This window comes from Monomorium pharaonis, chromosome 3, assembly GCF_013373865.1.
Source record: "Monomorium pharaonis isolate MP-MQ-018 chromosome 3, ASM1337386v2, whole genome shotgun sequence".
Lineage (NCBI taxonomy): Eukaryota > Metazoa > Arthropoda > Insecta > Hymenoptera > Formicidae > Monomorium > Monomorium pharaonis.
Window position 1 is genome coordinate 3,847,757 of NC_050469.1, and position 21,772 is coordinate 3,869,528.

Sequence of the window (21,772 nt, forward strand, 5' to 3'; positions counted from 1 at the left end):
TAATAGCATTTAAATACGTATTAATTTTAGTCATCGAACGTTGTATGTATGTATAGCATAAATTTTACACCAATTCTACGAGTTTCCTCGCAGTTTTCCCACCTAATAATTCGTCACCGGTAACAATGAAAAAGAAACCTTGATAAAGTTTCCTTCAGTTTTCTTCTTTGTATCGTGTTATTTGCCATTTTTACTTGGAAACGCAGACTGGAAGGATGCGAAGCGCTAAGTCGAAGCTGCAAAATCGTTACGCGGAACGTAGAATCGGTTATAAATATTGTTTACGGGATAAGAGGGAATGAGTGGCGTCAGCTTCTTGTCGCGTGTATAAATGTGTACCTCCTGATGATTCCACGATTCGGAAAAAGCTAGCGTCGCAAAAGTCCACCACGGTGTACTTGATGTGATGATTCTGTTAGCGGTGCGAAAGTGTGACATGCATGCGTGAGTTTTGTTGAGCTTCGATAAAAGTGTGCTACATTAGCATATATATAAATACATTTTTATACATATGACAATTGGTGTGCGTCGCCTGGTACTCCCTAGTCTTTTCCGTACCGCAAGTGATGTTGTAATCCCCTGTTCCACTGAATCCAAATGATGTATGACGTATCCTAAATGCATGTTGAGTCCTTGTTTATTAATATATAGCAGCAGTAGTAAATCAAATTAGCAACAGAATTTGATGACTCCGAAGCAAAAATAGAATAAAAGCAGGATACTTCTTTATTCTTGCAAAAAGTATTCTACCTATTAAAAATGAATATGAGAACGCGTTACATTTTGTCTTAAAAAGTGTTCAGCGTCTTTTTTCCGCATAATTATATCATATTTTTGTTTATTAAACAGGAATAATGATTTAATCCAAAAATTTTAGTGCCTGTTGCTTTCAGTAATCAATTCGGCACTATAGCAATTCGCCTAAAGTAGATTAACATCATTATTATTCTCAGCATTTTAGAATAATGAATTATTAACTTTAACAAAGATAACGATTGCTCAATCTCTCATCTTAATCCATCACACGATTTTTTTTCCTTATATCTGCATCGCGCATGTATAATGAATTAATACGGGGAATCGTAGGTATTGCAAATTAATACAAAGTAATCTGTAATTTAATTTAATTATCGCTGCATTATCATAATAGTTCTGACGAACATATTAATTAGAAATTGTAGACAACTTTATAATAATTGTATCATTATTATACTATTATACTGTAGCACATACACACACACACACACACACACACACACACACACACACACACACACACACACACACAAAATATTGTGTGTACATACAATCGTATAAAATCATATACAATTATATATTTTTCTATAAAAAATCATAATTCTTTTATAAAATATTCTATTTAAAGATGTATATTTATTATTTTTTTCTTTATGTGTGACATTGCAATGTTAATCTAAATAAATAAGTTTTAAGCTGTACAAATACAAAAATATAAATATTTAAAGTAATATTGTTAAATATATAATGATGTTATCTTTACAATGAATGTATAAAATACAAAAATGATAATTTCAAGAATTTAATTTCTTCTTTAATTATAGCAAGGATTTCTCAAGGATAATTTATTGTGAAAAAAAAAAGAAAACTAAAATAATCTATTATAGAAACACAAATCGATCAATAAATCATTTATATAAAGTAAATTATTTTTCTATTTTACAGATTATTCCTTAATTTTCGGCCAATCTAGTAACGATTCTTGTTGTAAAAAAGCCAAAAAACTTTTTCCATATTATCAAGAATTTGAATTGAAACAGAATTCATTTACTTTGTTTATCCAGATTCATATATATTTTATTAAAAACAATAAATTCTCAAGAAATAAAATGTTATTTTTTATAACTTTATACAACTTGATACATAATATTATTATACAATTTTTCCTCATATATTTTCTTTGAGTTAAGTCTTAAATTAAATTTCTATTAAAATAAGATTTACTTGTAATTGGATAAAGAATAATATTTTGCCGTCTGTTTATACTCTCTTCGATATTTTTGTTAAAGGAAAATAGATACCAAATTTCTAAAACCTGAGAGTGTTTTTAACATTAAAATGTTATTAATATCAAATCCAGTAAATTATGACAATTTCTGACCATTATAATGATATTCATTAGTAAGATTTGTAGAATAATATTATCACTGCAGTTATTATCGCAACTTATCGTGTCTTTGTTAGTAGTTCTCAGATATTCTCTGTCGGACTGACCGCGTTTTTCCGGTGCGTTTCTCATCGTGCTGGCATTGTGTCAGGCCGCCGACTGTAATATTAGTGAGCACGCCAAGCCCTGGACTTCGCGGTTGCCCGAATATATTTACTAAACAGCACGTTATACGTTACACGTCAATCACCATAAAAAAGCGGCGCGGAAGAACTGTCTATCTTAATTGCGCACTCGACCGTGGATTCAATCGTCGGCCGAATACGACACTCGAAATAGTCATTGCTATCGTTGCGATACGTTCAACATCGAGGAAGTGGTGCTCCCTGTTCCAGCGAGTTCTTTTTAAAACGATAAAGGATCCACCGACAGGAAGTGTCGCTGAAACAACATTGGAAATTTGAAATCTGACTAATACTAAGTGCCTCGAGGAAAGAAGTTGCAAAATTGAGAGAGCTTTTTAAAGGACGAAACACATACACAAAAAAGAAAATTTAGGAGATCTAATTTTGCTGTGCGGAAAACTATTACATTCAAAATATGGTGAGAACATTTCTTAATTATCTTTTTTTTTTATTTTGTTCAGATTTATTCAGATTCAAAATCCGCAGTATACAAATATGATGTATTTTATTTCTGCTTAAAGAAAATTCAGTCTAGATAAAAAGCACGTTTCAAAAATAATAAATATATAAAAATAGTATTTTAATACTTCACAATTAAACATTTGTGTTAATTTAATATGTCATGTGTTGCAAAATCACTCAATTCTTTGTATGACAAAGAATTGTAATACATAGACGGTTAGAAAATTATAGAAGCATAGTTCTTCAGTAAAATTAATATTTATAATGTTAAATTAAATTAACATATATATATATTTCATTCGTTTATTTTTATTAAAAACGTTTTAAAATTACATTCTTTTTATTTCATATTTTTTGCTTACATTATACACAAAATATTCAAATAATGTTAAATATTAAAATATACTAAATTAACATTTAAGTATTTTAAAAATTTAACACAAAAATTTTAATAAAAATCGATGGAGGTGTAGTAGAGGAAGGTCCAACGCTGGTGATACTATTGGCAATCTTCTTCTATCATAAATACAAAACATTTCTTATTATTATCTACGATCTCTTATTTTCATCTATCATCTCTTTTCTTTATTCTGCTTACTCTTATTCCTATACAGTTTTTAATTTTATTATATTATACAAAAATATATTCACGCAATAAATTTCAAAAAGATATAGTGAAAGCCTTGGCATTATTCGAATTCAACAAATAATCGCTGGAAATTTAAATAATTTCTTTCTTGTAAATAATTACATTCAAAGAAAATTAATTAGAAAAATGGTTTCATCCGTGGACAAAAAATATGCATTGAATTCGCGAAAATTATATTTAAAATGTAATTTATGATTAATTGATATATTTATCTTTAGTCTGTATTAGCAATAATTAATATTTATTTAAAATGTATGTATACATTTAGTTGAGAATTGTTTAAGAGAAAAAACTATTTTTAATCTTAAACTAAACATAATCATATGTGCCCTTATCAATTTGGAATGAAACATTTCCCTTTTTAATTTCAGCGTGAACACAATCGATGGTGAGATTTTATGCGCAGATATAGCGTGTATAGTGAATATGGGAGAGACCCTGCTTGTTGTAATACTCACTGTGGCATTGTCCGCGGCGACAAATAATATCAGCGAACAATGCCAAGTTCACAATGAAAGGAGGATTACGTGTAGTTGCATCGGAAATGAGGTATACTGATTAATACCTCCATATCGTATTGTGATAATCTCTGTACTCACTCGCATTTCGATTTCGTTTGAACAAATATTTTTTTTGTACGGAACGATCTTGAAATAACCAGTGTTACGCTTATATAATTTAAACTTATTTAGATAAAGATACGATAAAATTGATGCAAATATATTTTTGGTACAATAAAGATAATATCGCTGTTAAACAAAACAATTTAGGTTAAAAAATATATTTTTTTATTTTTATTTATAAATTTTTTTATTTTTTTTAAATCAGAGAATTTTTTAATTAATATTCAAACTGACAAAAAATGTTTTTCAATATGCAAATAAAAATCAAAGTTGTGAAAAATGTAAAGAGAATATGTATTATAATGATGAATATATATTATAATGATTAACAAAGTTTCTCGTAAAAATTCCATATAACTATCTTTTGATAAGGATTATAGGCAATCATTTGCTAACATACACATAATAAATTTGTTTTATAATTAAAACTAGTTTTTAATTTATATATCGTTCACATTTATCTTGCGATATCACAACTGGAATTTCAAGATTTTGGAATTTCTTATGGCAGAAGTTTTTTGTATTTTTTATATCCCTAGGTAGATACTTATATATTTTTAGTACCTTACGTAGATACCTATGAGTATGTAAGATCCGAAAACTTCCTTATTTAATAACAAAAATGGTAAAATTTTAAAAAATTTCTCGGGTCCCACAGACCCATGGGTGTTTACTTAGGAATATTTAGCTTAAAAAAGATATTATATACTCAACTGCATGTGATTATAGTAGCATTTTACAGAAAAAAGTTAGTATTAAATCAATAATTATTTTGATATATAATATAAAATCTTTAAAAGAGTTGATAATCTTAAACAGATATAATTTATTTACACAAAGGAATTTCAGTATAGTTTTATAAAAAAAGTGCATTTATCTTTATTTTTCAATAATCATTTTCATGAACTCTGACAGAAAAAAGTATCAGATAAAATATAAATATTATTATAATATCTTAAAACCAAGAATTATATCTATTATTATCAAAAATAATCTTATACATTGTGGTGTTTAAATGATTTATAATTTCAGAAAATATTGATGCAAAAATACATTTCGTTGAAATTTAAGCTTAAATTTATAAAAAAAATTTTTATATTCTTATATTATCTCTTCGTACTGATGATAAAGTGTCTGTAAAATATACAAGGAAAATAAATGGTTAATAAAATAGTTAAAGGTCTTGATTTTTTAGGAATTTTTCCTACCTGAAGACTACAATTACACGAACATTACCAGCGTGTCTGTCACGGGCTGCGTGACAGCAAACCTCCATTACTCCAGTTTTCCGGAGGCAAACGGCCTCGAGGAGATGATAGTTCAGAATATCAGCGATGAGCTGATCTTTGATGTCTTCTTTACATCAAGCCACATGAAACTGCTGAAACTCTCGAACATCGGTCGGATACCGACGATCGCGAGCTACACGTTCACGAATACAATGGCTATCGACGTGCTCGCGATCGAGAACGCGCTCATCGAGAACTTTGACGAAGAGTTCACCTCTATCAATGTGACAGACTTCATCATGACAAATGTAACTATCGAACGGATGGACTGGCTAAACTTCTCCGAGAGGGGTACGAGAATGTTGCGCATAGAGAACAGCGAGCTACGTAATATCAAGGAAAGGTTGAACTTTGCCAATTTTTTAAACATCGAGATTATCGGCTCCAAGTTTGAGATGCAGAAACCGGGGATAATGTCCATCCAAGGTGACGTCGCCATCGTGAAGAGCAGCATCTTCTCGAACGTGAGCATGAACCTAGTCACTACGACCGCCATTATAATAAAAGGTATTTGCGCGGACGGCAAGAGCACCCTGAGACTTAGTTCGAAACGCATCGATAGCACTAACAACAGACTACCGAACGAGATAGCCTATCCGGGAGGCGATCATCGAGAAACGGAATTTCTCACAATTCGAAATAACACGGTCTGCAAGGCGGGCAACTGCAAATGTTCAAAGAGCAACGGACAGACTCAGTGTCGAGCAATCATCCCCGTATACATCTTGTTAACAGGATCCTTAATTATGCGCTATATTTGGTACCTTTATGATGCAACATTGATGAAAACGGTTTTATAATTTAAGTCTAGTTAGATAAAATCAGCTTGTGGAAAATTAATTTTGTTTGCTTTGACTCAATACACTGATAAAAAAAGTTATAGCTTTGACTAAATTTTTCAACTCGAGTATTAAATTTCTTTAGTTCATGAATTTATGTACTTAAATTCAATATAAATACTTGAACTAAAGTTGTATTTAAATTTTTGTATACAATCAAATTATAAAATCAATTGCCAATACGAGCTTTCATGACTGTTGAGGCGTAAGATAGTAAGAATAATAAGAAAGATCTTTCGAATTATTTTATAAATTTAATTAACTTAATTAAGACATTTACAAACAGTTTTTACACTACAAACATTTCCAGGATGTGGATTCTCTTCGAAAGAATTCATATTATTATTTCACGCTTTACAATTGACAATTAACTTTATAATTTGGGTTTTATTGAATAAATATGAATTGATCATATTTATTTTTAGTTAAAATAGTTCGTTAAAATTACATTTAAAAAACTTGATATGTAAGTCGAAACTTCTGCATTTTTTATTACTTGCGTTTTAACATTAAAAAAATGCCCTCGTCAATCTTTAGATATAATAAAATTATTTAATTCACACAAGAAAACTTAGTACTGGCTCTTATTGGCAATTTCTTTTTATAATCGTTGAATTTATTTCGTATAGTTTCTTTAATCATATTTTTTTTATTTTATTTTTGGAATTACAATTATTGCTTTAGTTTATTAATTTTGTGTTTAAGTCATATATTTAACATTTTTCTCAGTGTATGTTGAAATGTACAATGATGAAAAAGTAAAATGATTTTATACGATTGTACTGTCGAGATACTGAATAGCATTTAACAATAAGGTAATTACTTAAGAGAAATTTGAATTCATCTCATGGCTCTATCATCCCACATGTGATAAAAGAATTTTCTGTGAAGAACTATTACTTTATTATAGAAAAAAACAAGATACATAAAAAATGAAAATAACACTAGGTAAATAAATTTGTTACTGTGCTCGTGTTCTACAAGGAAAAGAAAATTAAATAAGATTGTACTGTCATATTATAAACATTCGGCTTTTTTTCATGAAAGCTAAAGAGAAAAATACAATTTGTTAAACTATTTCCTTATTACATTAGGTCTTTCAATTTAAAAAATTATTCTTCTTTTAATTCTTAATTGTATTCTTTCTTTTTTAAAAATGTAATTATATATTTATTTAATTAAAATTGTTTGTATAGAAAAATAGGAAGATTCCCGGATAGCACAGAGAGTTCAAAAAGAACTCAATTGTATGTCACCAATTATAAATTCTTTTTAAGATGCAAAAGAATTCTTTTTGTAAAAAGAATTCTTTTTGTAGCTAAAGAGAATAGACCTATGCCAAAATATAAAATATACATATACATTAGAAAATTATAAAGTATCTTTATTTTATTCAAAAATCTCAAAAAATTTCTCTAATACACATTAACACAATTGAAATAACAAAACTCATTCAAAATACATAAAGATCTCTGTTTACGAAATATTGTAAAACTCTGTACTGCTGTATTACTGCGAATATATACATACAGTTCTAACAATTATACGCACTTTTTTTCTTGTATCTCTAAGTTATAAATAAATAAATTATAAATATCACACACAGTTGTATCTAATGCTCAGGTATTTATATCGGTCCATGCTCCAGATGCTTCAATATGTAAATCAAATCCAGCTTGATGTAACTCCAGAGCTTCTTTCAGATTATTGATTTCTTCTAACATTTGTCTATTGTTTTCTTCCAAACGACAAATGGTTTGTTGGTATGAAGCTAGTTCCTTTTCATGCATTTTTTGCAACGATTTACTTCTTGGTGTAAAAGAACCTATACAAACAAATCATTTTACATTTTACAAAATTTTATCACATTTTACCATTCATTTATGATTATATTTGTATTTTGCACCAAAGAGCAAATATATTAACACATAAAATATTTTGAGTGTTAACCTCTTGTCAATAAGCAAATTAAATTGGCTGTACTCGTCTTTGTACATAGAAATTTTATTTGAGAATAATAAAGTAACTGTATTCTATTAAATTAATTATGGAAAAAATAAAATATACTTGAAACAAGAGCTATATGAAATTTGGCACAGTAAAAGTGTAATAATTTAAATTATTACATTACTATTGCCTAATCTTTTCGTGCACTTTTATTAATCAATTCTCAGTCCTTTTTTCCATAGTATATGTGTTTTGTTGAGAATTTTTCAAATGTCATATTAAAATTAAAAAAAAAACATTCTATGATATTGCAATATTGCATATTATAATGTAAAGCAAAAACTATAAGTAGTAATCATAAACTTAATAAGATCGATCTTTTGCTTTATATGCGTCACAGAAAAACAGTGACAACATTTTGATAGATTCAATTATTGAAACTTTATCTCTTTTTAAAAGTGGATTTGTTTTAGGCAAATTAATTAACTTAAAAATATAATATCTGCTAACCAGTAGACTTTTGTAACTGCTCCTGAAGCTTTTGGTTACTCTGTGTAAGTCTTTTTATTTCATGCTCATGTTGAATCTCTTTAAACTGAGCTTGTTTCTTCAGCTTTCGTATCTGTGAATTTGGATATTTTTCAATTTTTGTATATCATTCATTTATAAACTATATAACAAACATATTTTACATAAATAAAAAATTACTTCGTCTTTTTCCTGTTTCAAGCTGCGTGATGCATCTTCACATTTACCATCAAGTCTTCTTTCTCTTTCCTCTGCTCTGCATATCATATGTTCCTTCTTTTGTATATCTTCCTTCAGGCGTTTTACATGATTCTATGAATAAAGATTTGTAATTATAATTATGTATTATAATTTTATAAGTAGTGTAATATTTCCATATACTTACCAAACATTTCACTGTACAGCATGAAATAATATAAAATATTTCAGTCTTTCCCATTCATGTATTAAGTAAAAGCAAACTTACCTTAAGATTATTGTTATCATTAACAGTTTTCTGATTTAAATCGATCAACTGATCGTGCAATCGCATTAAATATCTATGTTTTTGTATTAATTTCCAAGTAGCATTCATCACTTGTACAGAGAGCTTTTTCATTGATTCTAAGGTTTGCAGATCACTGTCTTCGGTTACCGATGGGATACCGAATGATTCAAATTCCTGTAGGTATAGACATCAATCAATAACACGTACGCTTATGCATATTAAGTTATCGGTCACATCTATATCAATTACTTCATTCAATATATGTAAAGACTGCTTTAAATTGTCCTGTTTACATAATATAATCTCTTCACTGATAAAGTTATTCCGTTCAGCGAGCATACTTCTCAGATTCCTCTTTTGATAAGTATTATTGGAAATTGCACTCATATTTATCTGCACACACATATTTATAAATCATTTCTATTAAGGATAAAAATAAAATATTATATCTAACTTTGCATAAAAGATTGTTTCATTATTATATTATCGAGTGTTGTCTTTCAATTATTTTCAAAAACTCTTTCTTCAACATTCTTCACATCTTAAATAGTTATTTAGTATAAAATTAAAAATGATACATTCTGTTGTATAATAAATATTTATCTTCTTCACTATTTCAACTCCCTTAATTAAATGTCCATGTTTACTTAAGAGACGCATCTTACGCCAAGTATACATAAAAATAACAGTCTCGCAGAACTATGACACACTATAGCCAATATAGATTTTCCACAAAGTTTAAGTTTGATTATTACAGAAGATTTTTTGAAATAATAAAGTTTTGAGGAATTTTTAGAGAAGGAAAATGTAAAGATCTATATTTTCAAGAATTATATTAATTTGTAAACAAATTTTTTATAATACTATAAAGAAATTTTTAAACATAATATAAGTTAATGCTTATTTATGTTCTCTTAATTGATATATAGTATATAAAAGCTGGGTATATCAATGAATTATATGCATTGTTACTAAGATGATCACAAATTATATATTTATTGTAGAGATATTAATATTTGTATTTATTTCTTTCACCTGATTTATGTTAGATAGACTGTTTCACATATATATTTACATAACTATCTGAAGGAGACTAATCATTTTCCTGTCGTTCCTAACCTCAATAATGCATTCCTTAACACATCTTCATTTTAGATATTCTATTTTATATAAGTTCTCTGAAAGGCCTCTTTTATTATATTCTTACTTACCCTGACTTTCTTATTTTATTATAATCCTTATATTTTAATGGATGTATGTAACTTTGTTATTTTCTTTGTTCCTCCTACACCATCTTACACCATCCTCGTACACAATACCCTCCGGTAGCTGCGGTGGCTAACTGCAGCTAACTGAAGCCTAAACTAAATCTTACCCTCTCTATCGCGCATGTCCATATTCGTTGATTACCTTTTCTATAATTTTTATTTTTAAATAAAAATTTGTTGAAATATCCCAATTTTATCAAGGAAGACATGTAAGTAATTATCAATAATTGATCATCATTTTTAAAAGGAATGTATAAAGTTTTTAATTAAAATTTATAGATTTTATAGCAGATTATTGACTCTAATATAGTATTATAATAATTATTGACGTTTAAGAATTTTAAATTAAATAAAATTCTGATTTGATTTCTATTTTAAAGACACTCTATTTTACTCCCTGCTTTGAATTATTTTCTCGAATAATTTAATATCTTTATTATAATAAACTATATTCTGTTTATAATTTCTTTATAATATGAAATATAAATCTAAAGTGAGCATTAGAGAAGAAGAACAAAGTAAATAAAAGATTTTATTTTTCTAATTTTTCTAATAAAAGAAAGACAAGACTCTATAGTTTTTCTATTAATTCTTTAATCTTTAAATTAGTTATGCCTCAAATAATTTAATTTATAAATAAAAATCTGCCTCGTAAAATCTCTAACGCTATCTAAAGTGAACTTTATAGAAGAAAAAAAAATAATAAAAGATGTTATTATTGTTTTCTGGCAAGAAAAGATTCAAGCGGCTTTGAATTAATTTCCCGAAAAATTTAACTTATAAATAAAATTCTATCCTAAAATCTTTAATCTAAATTAGAGCTAGATCATCTAAAGTAGACTTTATAGAACAAAAAAAGTAAATGAAAGTAAATAAATTATAATGTATTCGTGATTTATTGATCACAATACGTGCACTTCTTTACATTATATATTTGACGCGCATCTCATGGATCTATCATATATGTACCTTTATAATACGTTATCAAAATTACAAATAGAATTTAAAATAGATACGGCGCTATTGTGTTGTTATTATTGTTATATACATTTTTATGATACAATTAATATCACAATTCTTATTGCACGTCTCAATGTATGATTAACAAATATATTTTTCTATCGGCTAAAATACCTCTCGCATTCTTTCCTAAAGTTACTTAAGATTAATTTGAAAACGTTCCGTTTTCTAACTTATAAACTTCAAAATAAAAATTCTCTACTTCTTAAATTATAAAGATTATTCTTTTTAAATGTTAATCTAGAAATTGATTTTAAAAATCAATTATTTTGCTCATTCATAAATTTTCTTTAATTTGAATCTAACATTGAAATAATAATCACGTTGAAATAATTTAATTTCATTTAGTGATAAAATTAATTTATCAATTTTAATTTCTTTAATTTAATTTTGTATCTTTCAAAACTTGCTTGCGAATATTTAATACATTACATTTATCAATTTTAATTTCTTTAACTTGACTTAGTATTTTTTAAAACTTGCTTGCAAATATTTAATACATTACATATAAAATTTATTACATATAAAAAATTTCAGCGCATATTAAAAAATATATAATAACTAAAAACTAACATTTCGAACAGTTAAATAATTTACACACACACAAAATACGTAATCTGTACCTCTATAAATATTCCTTCTCAATATTAACTTAATTTTTTTACAAACATGTATACTTTTTACATAATTATAATTTATTCAATTTTATTTAATCACGTTTCATGAAATAAATCCGTTAATTTATTAACATTAAAACTGTTTGACTTTTATTAAATCTGTAATAAGTTAACATTTAAAAACCAAAAGAAAAAATTCGTAAATTGTGAAATTTATATCGCTATTGATTAATATTGGAACTTGAGGCATTTTTAAATTATCCACATTTAATTGTAAAAATGCTATACTTTGAAATGCTAACTATACTTTGAAATTAAATTAAAACAAGATTAATATTGAATATATTAATAATTAATCACAACTATATAGGAAATTATATATTTGTAGAAAAGTTAATTTTCAGTATGGCAAAGAACGTGATTAATGTTCGCTCGTGTAATCCGTTCATCAGGAAAAACAAAGATTTTTGAAAAAAAGTATATGTATCATTTTTAAATTACCCGCTTTTAATTGTAAAAATGCACTATACTTTTCAATATACTTCATTACGAGCTTGTATCGTTGTAATCTGTTCCAGTGCTGTGAAGCAAAAGTCTAAATACTCTAAATTGTAAATAGGAGACATTTGAAGTTAATTTAACATTGAAATTAACTGACTTCTGTCAAAATCTGTAATAGGTGTAACATTTAGAATAGAGAAATTTATAATTTCCTAATATTTTAATATTAATTGCTATTTAAACTTGAGTTTAAAAAATTTTAAGTTTCGTATAGAATACATTGATTTTAATACTTTGTACAAATTTAAAGTCAATAAATTAACGGACATGTCCTTGAAAGGCGGACAAGCGAAATTGAGTATGGGATAAGCGTGAACATAAGTATGGTCTCGACTTGTTTGCGATACTTAGGCTACGAGAGAAGCGGGAAGATACACTTGAAAAAATCCTAGAAAAAGCGTTCTTCGCCGATTTCAGCAAATAAGGCTATCCAAGTGTACCGTTCTGCTTCTTTTTCTATACGGCGTTATATGCATAAAAAAGAAAATCTTAATGGAACTTATTGTACCGACAATGAACTGGGACTTCCGGGTGGATTTATGATGTTTTCGTCTTCATAGATGAGACTCATAGCATGTTGCCGTCCTTGGAGATTCCACAGCACATAGGAATGTTTAGTGCCGGACACTCTACGCGCTTGACTGAAAAACACAAGTAAACGTTCTTTGAAAATTATCTTTTAATAAAATCTTTTATTTAACATTAAACAACTTTCTTCGTTAACTGTATTTTAAATTTAAAATTCTTGAACGTGATATTTACTCAAATAGAATAGAACTTAAAGATTTGTCTTTTTTTTTATGAAAAACATAAATTTTAAGAAACCAATTTGTTTTTACATATCTACAATTTAAAAACTTTTGACATTTTGATAATTTTAATAAAATAATTAATTTTTAACAGAAAAATTAAACTAACAAAAGTGTTATAAATTTAAGGTGTTATGTTAAAGAAAAGACAACATGAAAAAAAGCAAGTCTGTTTCAATTGATGTACTTACATTTGAAATAAGTCATAGTTTGTGATGAAATTTTCACCACAGTACTGTTGGTACAAATCTATCACGGAATAGTTGACAAAAGAGGAATCTCGTTTGGCCGGATCATCTGCCAAAGATCTTATCCAATTATTGAAGGAAAGAAGCGCCAAGTTTTGTGTCTTATAAGCGTGAATGCCGAGATTGGCCAAAGGTGGAAGAGTGCAGATAGTAATGGCCGTGTTTGAAAGATGAAATTTGGACCGGAGAACTTGCAAGAGTTCCGTCATATCACGTATCATCTCGTCGCAAGTAGCGTTCTATGAAGAGAAACAAATATTTAATGGAAAATCTGGTGCATAGTATATAAATTACATTGTATCTCATAATTGCAAGTAAGTAATAAGTTTAAACAATAATTTTCTATATTTTATAATTTTTGTAAGTTTATTAAACTCTTTAACTAAGATTTGAATAAACACAAGTCAGAGTTTTAATATATATATACAATTTATTTCTTGATAATTTAATAATATGTAAATTGTATACGTTGAAGATGGGTCAAAATCAAACATAACTTACGTTGTAAACATCAACTGAGCCAAGCAAAATCACAACACGATTCGAAATGGTAGTAATATTCTTCAAAGCACGAGTACAATCGCTAATAGTCTGTCCGGAGACACATAATCCACAATGCAATGCTAAACTATCTGTAAAATACAATAATAAATTAATAATAAAAAAGAAAGAAACATTTTTAACTTTACTTGAAACATTTATTTTCTATTTTCAAAATTATTGCATTTTTCTATTGTGTATTAACTATTTTGATATAAAATGATAAATTTATAAAGACATAAACATTTTTTATTTATTATAAGGAATAGAAAAAAAATAAAAATTATAAACAGAATTAATGCGTGAATTTTTATGCCAAAATAGAAAAGTTTGATCAAATTATTACGAATAAAATTTTTCTTATACCTTTCTTACATCTCCAGATAGGTAGATGAAGATTTCGTATTGCAAGTTGTAAAAAAAAATCGTCGCCAATTAATTGTCGACCGTTTGCAACAGGTTCATATACGTTGCTCTGTATTTTAACATAATGTAATATTTTAACATAAAGCAGCATTACTTTATAATATTTTTAAAAAGTTTTACTTGACGCACCAACAACTTAAATTTTACTCACATGTTTTTTCACTTCATTAGTTTCTATTACTACTGGATAGTGATTTTCTTCTTCTCCGTACAAAAAGTTTTTATTTTTGTTAACGCCGTCTAAGATAAATTAATATATTTATTAAAAAAAATATCTTTTTCTACATTGTTCACTCATGTTATTCTCTAAATATCTTTTATATTAAATAAAATTAAACATAAAATTTTAATTGTAAGATACAAAGTTAAACAGAAATATAAAACAAAAAAATTATTATAAAAATAAGAACATATTGAATAAAATCTTGAAATTGTACAATTAAAAAATATTTCCAAAAACAAAAACTAAATATAAATTAAATTTTATAAAATTTTATTAAATATTATCTCTTTCTACAGATTTTTAAGAAGCTGTGGATACATTACTGGTTTTGTATAAATTTGGATTACGACGACAAGCAAAATCAAGATTTCGTCTATTGGCACGATTGTTATTCGAAATTAATCTGTTTCTTTCTCTACGTTCATCAATATTATTTTTAATATTGCCATCATTTCGTATAAATTGTTTATAATACTTGTCCTGAAATAAAGTATTATCATTTTTAATCTAATTATTACGTAGACTTTATGCACATATATAAAATACAAATTCCATAAACATACTCTTGTCTTGGAATAATCCAATTTTTGCTTGCGAATAAGTCTATTGATATGAGAGATTTTAGAATCATTTATTTTAAGCACTTGTTCGCCAAAATTATTCCAAGTTATCTCCAAACCATCTATAGTTCGCAAAAGCGCACGCAGACTCGCAAATCCCAATCTACGATAAGGAATAGATTCTCCGACGAGAATTTCAAATTCATCTGTAAAAGCAGCTTTCTATCTTAAATTCGTAATATTAAATAACACATATAAAGTTCTAAATTTAAATATTTTATTTTAAAAAATGTGTATAATAAAAATGTTATTTTATTACAGTATAAATTTTGCAACATTTTATTTTAATGTGTATATAATTTTTATTTTAAACTTTATATTAAATTATTCTTAAGAGAAAATTAATTTTTAAACTAATTTATTCGTGAAACATTTACAAATCTTATTTAAACATATAAGAATACTTAATGCTGGTTTATTATTTTAAAATAGTAAAATATCTCAATTTTTAATATCTAAAGAAAGCAATAAAATATATAAAAAATTGTTTATTTAATATTTTGATACCTTTTAATAATGAAAATTCTCTTTTTTTTTCACAATATTTTTATAATATTTTATTTTAAATCTTATAAAATATTAGTTAAATACGAAAAACATTAAGAACTCACCGTTTAAATCTTCCATCGCTACGCCGCCTTTCTTTGAAATTATGCATGACTTAATCAGTGCCACCGTTTCTTCCATTTCTATATCTTATTTAATGTCTTCAATGTCTAATTATTAAACCAATCGTTTTTTATTCTTAATCTGCTTCCGAAAAAATTACATATTCTATATTTAAATGCGAGTAATTAATTTAATATAATCACAAATTTCCACTTGTACGCGACATCTGATTGAAGAATTTAACTTTCGCAAAAGTTCTGCAGTCTTGCTGCTGTAGGTATTAATTCAGATATCAACGTCCGCACTAGCAAACAGTACATTGAAGAGTGAGCGTCGATCCGTCGCACGTCTCTCACGACACGACCTACCCCCATTCGTATATCCCCCATTCTTAGCAATTGTTCTGGAAAATTCCTTCGTAAACTTCGCTCGTCGCGCGATATGATCTATATAGAAAAAGTACAAGAAGAATGTATACATACAACGTTTAAATAAGCGTGAAATCTTCCGTTTGCTCGTTGTGATGGTCGTAACGGAGAATCTCAAATATTCAAACCTTAAATATTCAAGAAATTCTGGACAGGTTTAATATTAATTTCAATATATTTAAATTTATATAATTTTATTTTCTATATTGAAAAGTGTTAATTTATAAATTTTGTTACAAGTAGATTCTCTTGATTTATAGAATTATGATATGTATTATATTATAATTTTCGTGATTTTATGTACACATATAAATAAGATATTATATTTATAGTTAATATTTATCCATTGAAATTTATTATACATTAAAAATAAATTACATTAAACAATAACAAATTGTGGTTACGCATTCACAATTACATTCTAATATAAGATTAAAGATAAATTAATTTATAGAAGTTAAGAAAAACAATTTCTAGAAAATTGTTTTGCATACTTAGTTAACAATAAATATTAGAAAACAAAAATATAAATATATAGAAGATCTAGGAAACTAAACTTCCTCAGAAATCTATAAATCTAAATGTGGAATATTCACAGATATACATTGCTTTTGAATCGTGACAACTATCACTCAATTCTTAAATATTTCAAGGCCTCTTAATTAATGTTAATATTTAGAGAAAACATTGAAAAATTATCATAAATTAATTTTTTACAAATTATTTTATTTATCTTTTAATATTTTTAAAACTAATCTTTAAAACTAGTCTTCAAAAATTAATTATAACTTATTTATAATTAACTAAATAATAAAATTTTATTATTTGTCACATCTTGTATTAAATAGTTTAAAAGTATTAAAATTTGAAACATTGAAAAAAAAACTTTGCTCAAAATATAAGAATGATTCAAATATACATATATACATACAAGAATAGCTCAAAAGAAATAGTTCACATAATTCTAATAGGGTAATAAAAGTTTAACCGTAAAATAGTTATGCTTGAAATAAAACCATGCAAAATAAAGCATTACATATTTTTATTTGTTATTATTATTCTGAAATATGTATTCTAATTTTTAATTGATTCATTTATCTGTTGCTGTGTGATTACTTATATGTGTATATATATATATATATATATATATATATATGTAATATAATTACAAATAAGTTTTAATAATTATCGTATCTCTCTTCACAAGTTCTTAAATATATTTTCGCCAAGATGTGTACTCACGTATGCGATGTATACATATATATTATAAATTTATACATATCTAATTTATGTTAACACTATGTTTGATATGTATAATCGATTCTTATTTCAAGCCGTCTTAAATAATACTTTAAATGTTAATACCGTTCTGTAATTTGTTGATGATATCTTAAGTAAATATAAGATTTTACTATAAATACTGGTCAATAAATGTCGTATTGGTCCCTGGTGACAATTAAACTTTCAATAGAGCTATTCCGATCGCTGCATGATAATCGCTTTGGTGGATTGACGCTCATCGTTGCTATCTAATTCGAAGAATGTATAAAATAAAATTCATAAACGATAACATTAATTCTATAAATATATTTAATAATAAAGCTAATATTAATATTTCTAATATTAAATATATATAATATACAATATTTTAAAGTAATAAACTTCTAATACACGTAATTACACATTCTAATAAATGTCGAATAATGAGTTATATATAAAATGTAAGCACTTAAAAAAAAAAAGAAGATTATACATTATCGAATCTGCAAGGAATACATTACTTTGGTTGAAGTATCACGTACATACATATATGTAATGTAAGATCAAAACTGGAGTATCTGTTTTCGAAAAATTGCGTGAGATGCCGATACTTACATGGTTTCAGCCTCTCGACAAAGTTCTGGAAAGTTTTGACGGGTCAGTAACTCCGAAAATATTTATGTCGTCCCAAACTATTCTTACACCCGCGACATGGATATTTTTGGCTAATGTTGGGTAACTCCCGTATACGTTTTGTTGCTTTCCCCTAATTACGGCTATTCGCTTGGATCTAAAAATATCATTTTATAAATCTCAAAAATGTTTACAAGATTTATTTTGTCTACGCCAATGCAAAATCGTATGATGCAATCGACGCGAAATCACAATACAGTTTTACATTTTAAATATTTACTGACTTTTAAAATATCTAAAGCAAATATGTAAAATGTCTTTTGTTCTTGAAAACTATTTGCTAGTTAAAAAATATTTTTTTATTTATTATTTCATTTTTATTCAAGAAACCTTAGTACATGAGCATTATTCTTTAAACAAGAAAGAAAGTTTTCAGATTTGTTAAGGATAAGACATTTTTAGAATACAACACTTTACAGCTATTTCAATGAGAAATGTGCATTTCTTAAACAATCGAGAAAAAAACGATGTCTACGTTTCAATAAAACAACACAATGTAAAAAATTTATTTCAGATTTCTTTATTTCAAGTTTGACCTTTGAAAGATTCTAAGTTACACACAAAGTATATATGAATTTCTGAATTTATTTATGCGTTAAGATAAATGAAGAAATTATAATAATGCAGTATATTTATGCCTTTTACTTTATCAAAGAGAAAAAAACTTGAACTTCTTATTACGTAAGTCTATTACATTTGCATATTGCATTGCTCAACAAACTTCCGTAAACTGATGTCCTCTTATTCTTCTTGCATCGAGGCTTTCGATACATCGGTTTATCTTCACGGTGGGTGGTGGTGGAGTGCGCACTTGTTACCCTCGAGGGAGGGACCCTCGAGATATCGAAGTTTCTAAGGAGTCTAAAGGGTCACACGCTGCAGGGGGTCAACAGATGTTGAGAGCTTCACGTGTCATTGTATTGCAATATACGTTGGCTCAACTATCTACATGTTTCGTGCGGTATTAGAATACTGCAGGCCCTATTTGGCCAATATCAAAAGTCAAATAAAACATGAAAACATTATTAAAATAATATTTAAATGGCTTTGAGCTATAAAACCTAGACTCTTAATTTTATTGGCTATCATTTGATTTATTAAGTAGTAATCCATTGAAGATCTTTTTCACTTTCGTAGTCTAATTTAACAAAATTGTTAATTTAGTTTATATCTATTTTGAAATAATGTTACAACTGCTTCCATTAATCAAAAAGGCAAGAACTGATTTTGAAAATTTTTTCATGCTAAATTTTGTTTCTTTACTATAATTACCCATTATTATTGGTACAAATTGAAAATATAATTAGATACATAGTACACATTTGTTCTAAAACTTGTAGATTTTAAAAATTCAGTAACAAGGAGCCTTTTAATTCACTACCAGTTTAGAATTGCTCCAAGAGATTCACGTCTGCCGGTAGAGATGCAACAGATATAAATCCCCCAGGGAAGAACCCAGATTGTACATGCACGGCAGAATTCCCTTAAGCCAGATATTCCGGCAGCGGTCCTATTCAATGGATTAAATAAGTAATTGCAACGTTCGCTATTGTCCATTACAGAAGCGGATGTACACTGCGGATGGGAGACAAGTCGCTCGCGCGAAACAAACCATCGGTCGTGTCTCAATGCTTTGCGAGGGTGAGCATCTGGAAAACGCTTTCCGGCGTATTAAACGCACGGCAAAGCTTCCGCGCGTGATTACTTGGCCAGACAGGGAAGACAGAAGGCCGGGGAGAACAAGCTCTTTGAAATTCGACGCGGATCCGCGCCGGAAGATATATACGCATTAAAGAAACAACCGTGCGAACAAACGGTCCACGAGCAACCTGACCGAGCCTAGCGATACCGTATGACAAATTACCAATACGAAGTAAGATAGTCCCAAATTTGTTGGAGATTTAGGTTACGCGAATGATCAAATGCCGCATATGCAGATGAAGGTCCGTGATCCCGTCTAATCTATTTATAATATATAAAAAACATTTAAAATACGTAAACAACAAATTGCTCAATCATGTATCTGTAATGCGTTTACAGAAAAATTACCTACATTTTGTTTAAATTTAATTTCTAAGTATCCCATTCACGTTGCTATTTTTAATATTTATTTCCTCTTTTTTGTTTGCTCCTTCACAGTTGTAAATATCTATCTCGACTTAAGAATCCAATAAACAATGTTATAAAAAAAAAGAACTCTTCAAGAAACTTATATTTGAAAGTCAGATAATACAGTCTTGAAGATAATATGATTAAAAAGTTCTCTAATTCGTCGATTTTAGAGAAAGAAAAATGTCATGTAAATGATATCTAAAAGAATTTCAAATCTGACCTAAAATCTATAAGTAGACATCATAAAGAGCTCTTTTAGCAAACATCTTAGAGAATAACGATCTTTTTCAATCATTTTTCAGGTAGTTTATGAGTACTGTAAAAAACCATCTGGAAGAATTCTTCCTTTCATCAATACTTATTAGGAACACAAAATTACAATTGTATCTTTAATACGTTGATCTTTATCGAGAAGACTAATTGATATGTGCATTAGCTAGTTGTAAAGCATAGCTGAGGTGAGGGAGAGGGATTTAAAGTGGTTTCGCCAGTTTCTGTGAGAAAAAAGTACAAAAGCTGTGCAGCGTTAAAAATGCCCTTTCATTTGCATTGTAATCTCTGCGCTTCTTTTGTACGCGCGTCTTTCAGCGTGGCTGCGAAAGCTCGGAATAATGAAGGCGTGTGGCCTCGTACTGTAAACTACGTGCTTCACACTTTTAAGGAAGACACGGCATTGTATAGGATCCTTCAGAAGCGCCGAACGACCCCAGTGTCGCGTCGACTGATGATCTATCGGTGCCTAAACATCGGCGCTATATGAGAACGCTTTACGCGAGATATGGGGAAAAGCTGGGAAAAAGAGAGAGAGAGAAAGAGAGAATCTCCATAAGAATCTCCGATTCTAAATTTGCCGTTAATAGCGCGGCGTGACGAATTGGGCGCAGATGCATTCGACGTGCCGCGTGGGACGTGCTCTGTTTTGAAAACGTGCCGATACTCCGGCAAAGCCCGGTACGATGTAGCCCGGCACTGATGAGCTTTCGGATTTACTGTAGCCAGAGGATATGTCCGATATCTCTCTCTTTCTCTCTCTCTCTCTCTCTCCGCAAACCCTCCACTCCGATTTCCTGTCACAGTAAGCGAGCGCCGTATCTCCAATCCGTATCTCATAAATCGCCGGCAATTTCAGCTGTCCTCGATGTGACACGACAGTCCTTGGTAACCAGGATTGTCAAAGGACGCGTCG

At 28.1% G+C, this 21,772-nt stretch overlaps 3 protein-coding genes across 4 annotated transcripts; 1 reads left to right on the forward strand and 2 right to left on the reverse strand.

Annotated features, from left to right (window-relative positions):
- Positions 1-1,458: 1,458 nt before the first annotated feature.
- Positions 1,459-6,608, forward strand: LOC105834711. Of its 2 annotated transcripts, XM_012677384.3 has the most exons (3): positions 1,459-2,746; positions 3,811-3,988; positions 5,258-6,608. In XM_012677384.3, exons 2-3 carry the CDS (start codon positions 3,866-3,868, stop codon positions 6,149-6,151), a joined length of 1,017 nt encoding a protein of 338 aa, XP_012532838.1. In that variant the 5' UTR covers positions 1,459-2,746; positions 3,811-3,865; the 3' UTR covers positions 6,152-6,608. The 2 variants fall into 2 exon arrangements, with proteins under 2 accessions (XP_012532838.1, XP_028050784.1); XM_028194983.2 differs by lacking the exon at positions 1,459-2,746 and having other exon boundaries at positions 3,134-3,988.
- A 941-nt stretch (positions 6,609-7,549) lies between these two features.
- On the reverse strand, positions 7,550-10,504 carry LOC105834710 (afadin- and alpha-actinin-binding protein). Its single transcript, XM_012677383.2, has 6 exons — positions 10,364-10,504; positions 9,402-9,545; positions 9,132-9,326; positions 8,846-8,977; positions 8,648-8,759; positions 7,550-8,015 (listed from the first exon to the last, which is right to left on the reverse strand). Exons 2-6 carry the CDS (start codon positions 9,537-9,539, stop codon positions 7,810-7,812), a joined length of 783 nt encoding a protein of 260 aa, XP_012532837.1. The 5' UTR covers positions 9,540-9,545; positions 10,364-10,504; the 3' UTR covers positions 7,550-7,809.
- A 2,058-nt stretch (positions 10,505-12,562) lies between these two features.
- On the reverse strand, positions 12,563-16,451 carry LOC105834706. Its single transcript, XM_012677375.3, has 8 exons — positions 16,096-16,451; positions 15,428-15,630; positions 15,188-15,344; positions 14,793-14,881; positions 14,582-14,690; positions 14,177-14,307; positions 13,619-13,914; positions 12,563-13,259 (listed from the first exon to the last, which is right to left on the reverse strand). The coding sequence occupies exons 1-8, from the start codon at positions 16,169-16,171 to the stop codon at positions 13,118-13,120; spliced, it is 1,203 nt and encodes a 400-aa protein (XP_012532829.1). The 5' UTR covers positions 16,172-16,451; the 3' UTR covers positions 12,563-13,117.
- Between the last annotated feature and the right edge of the window lie 5,321 nt (positions 16,452-21,772).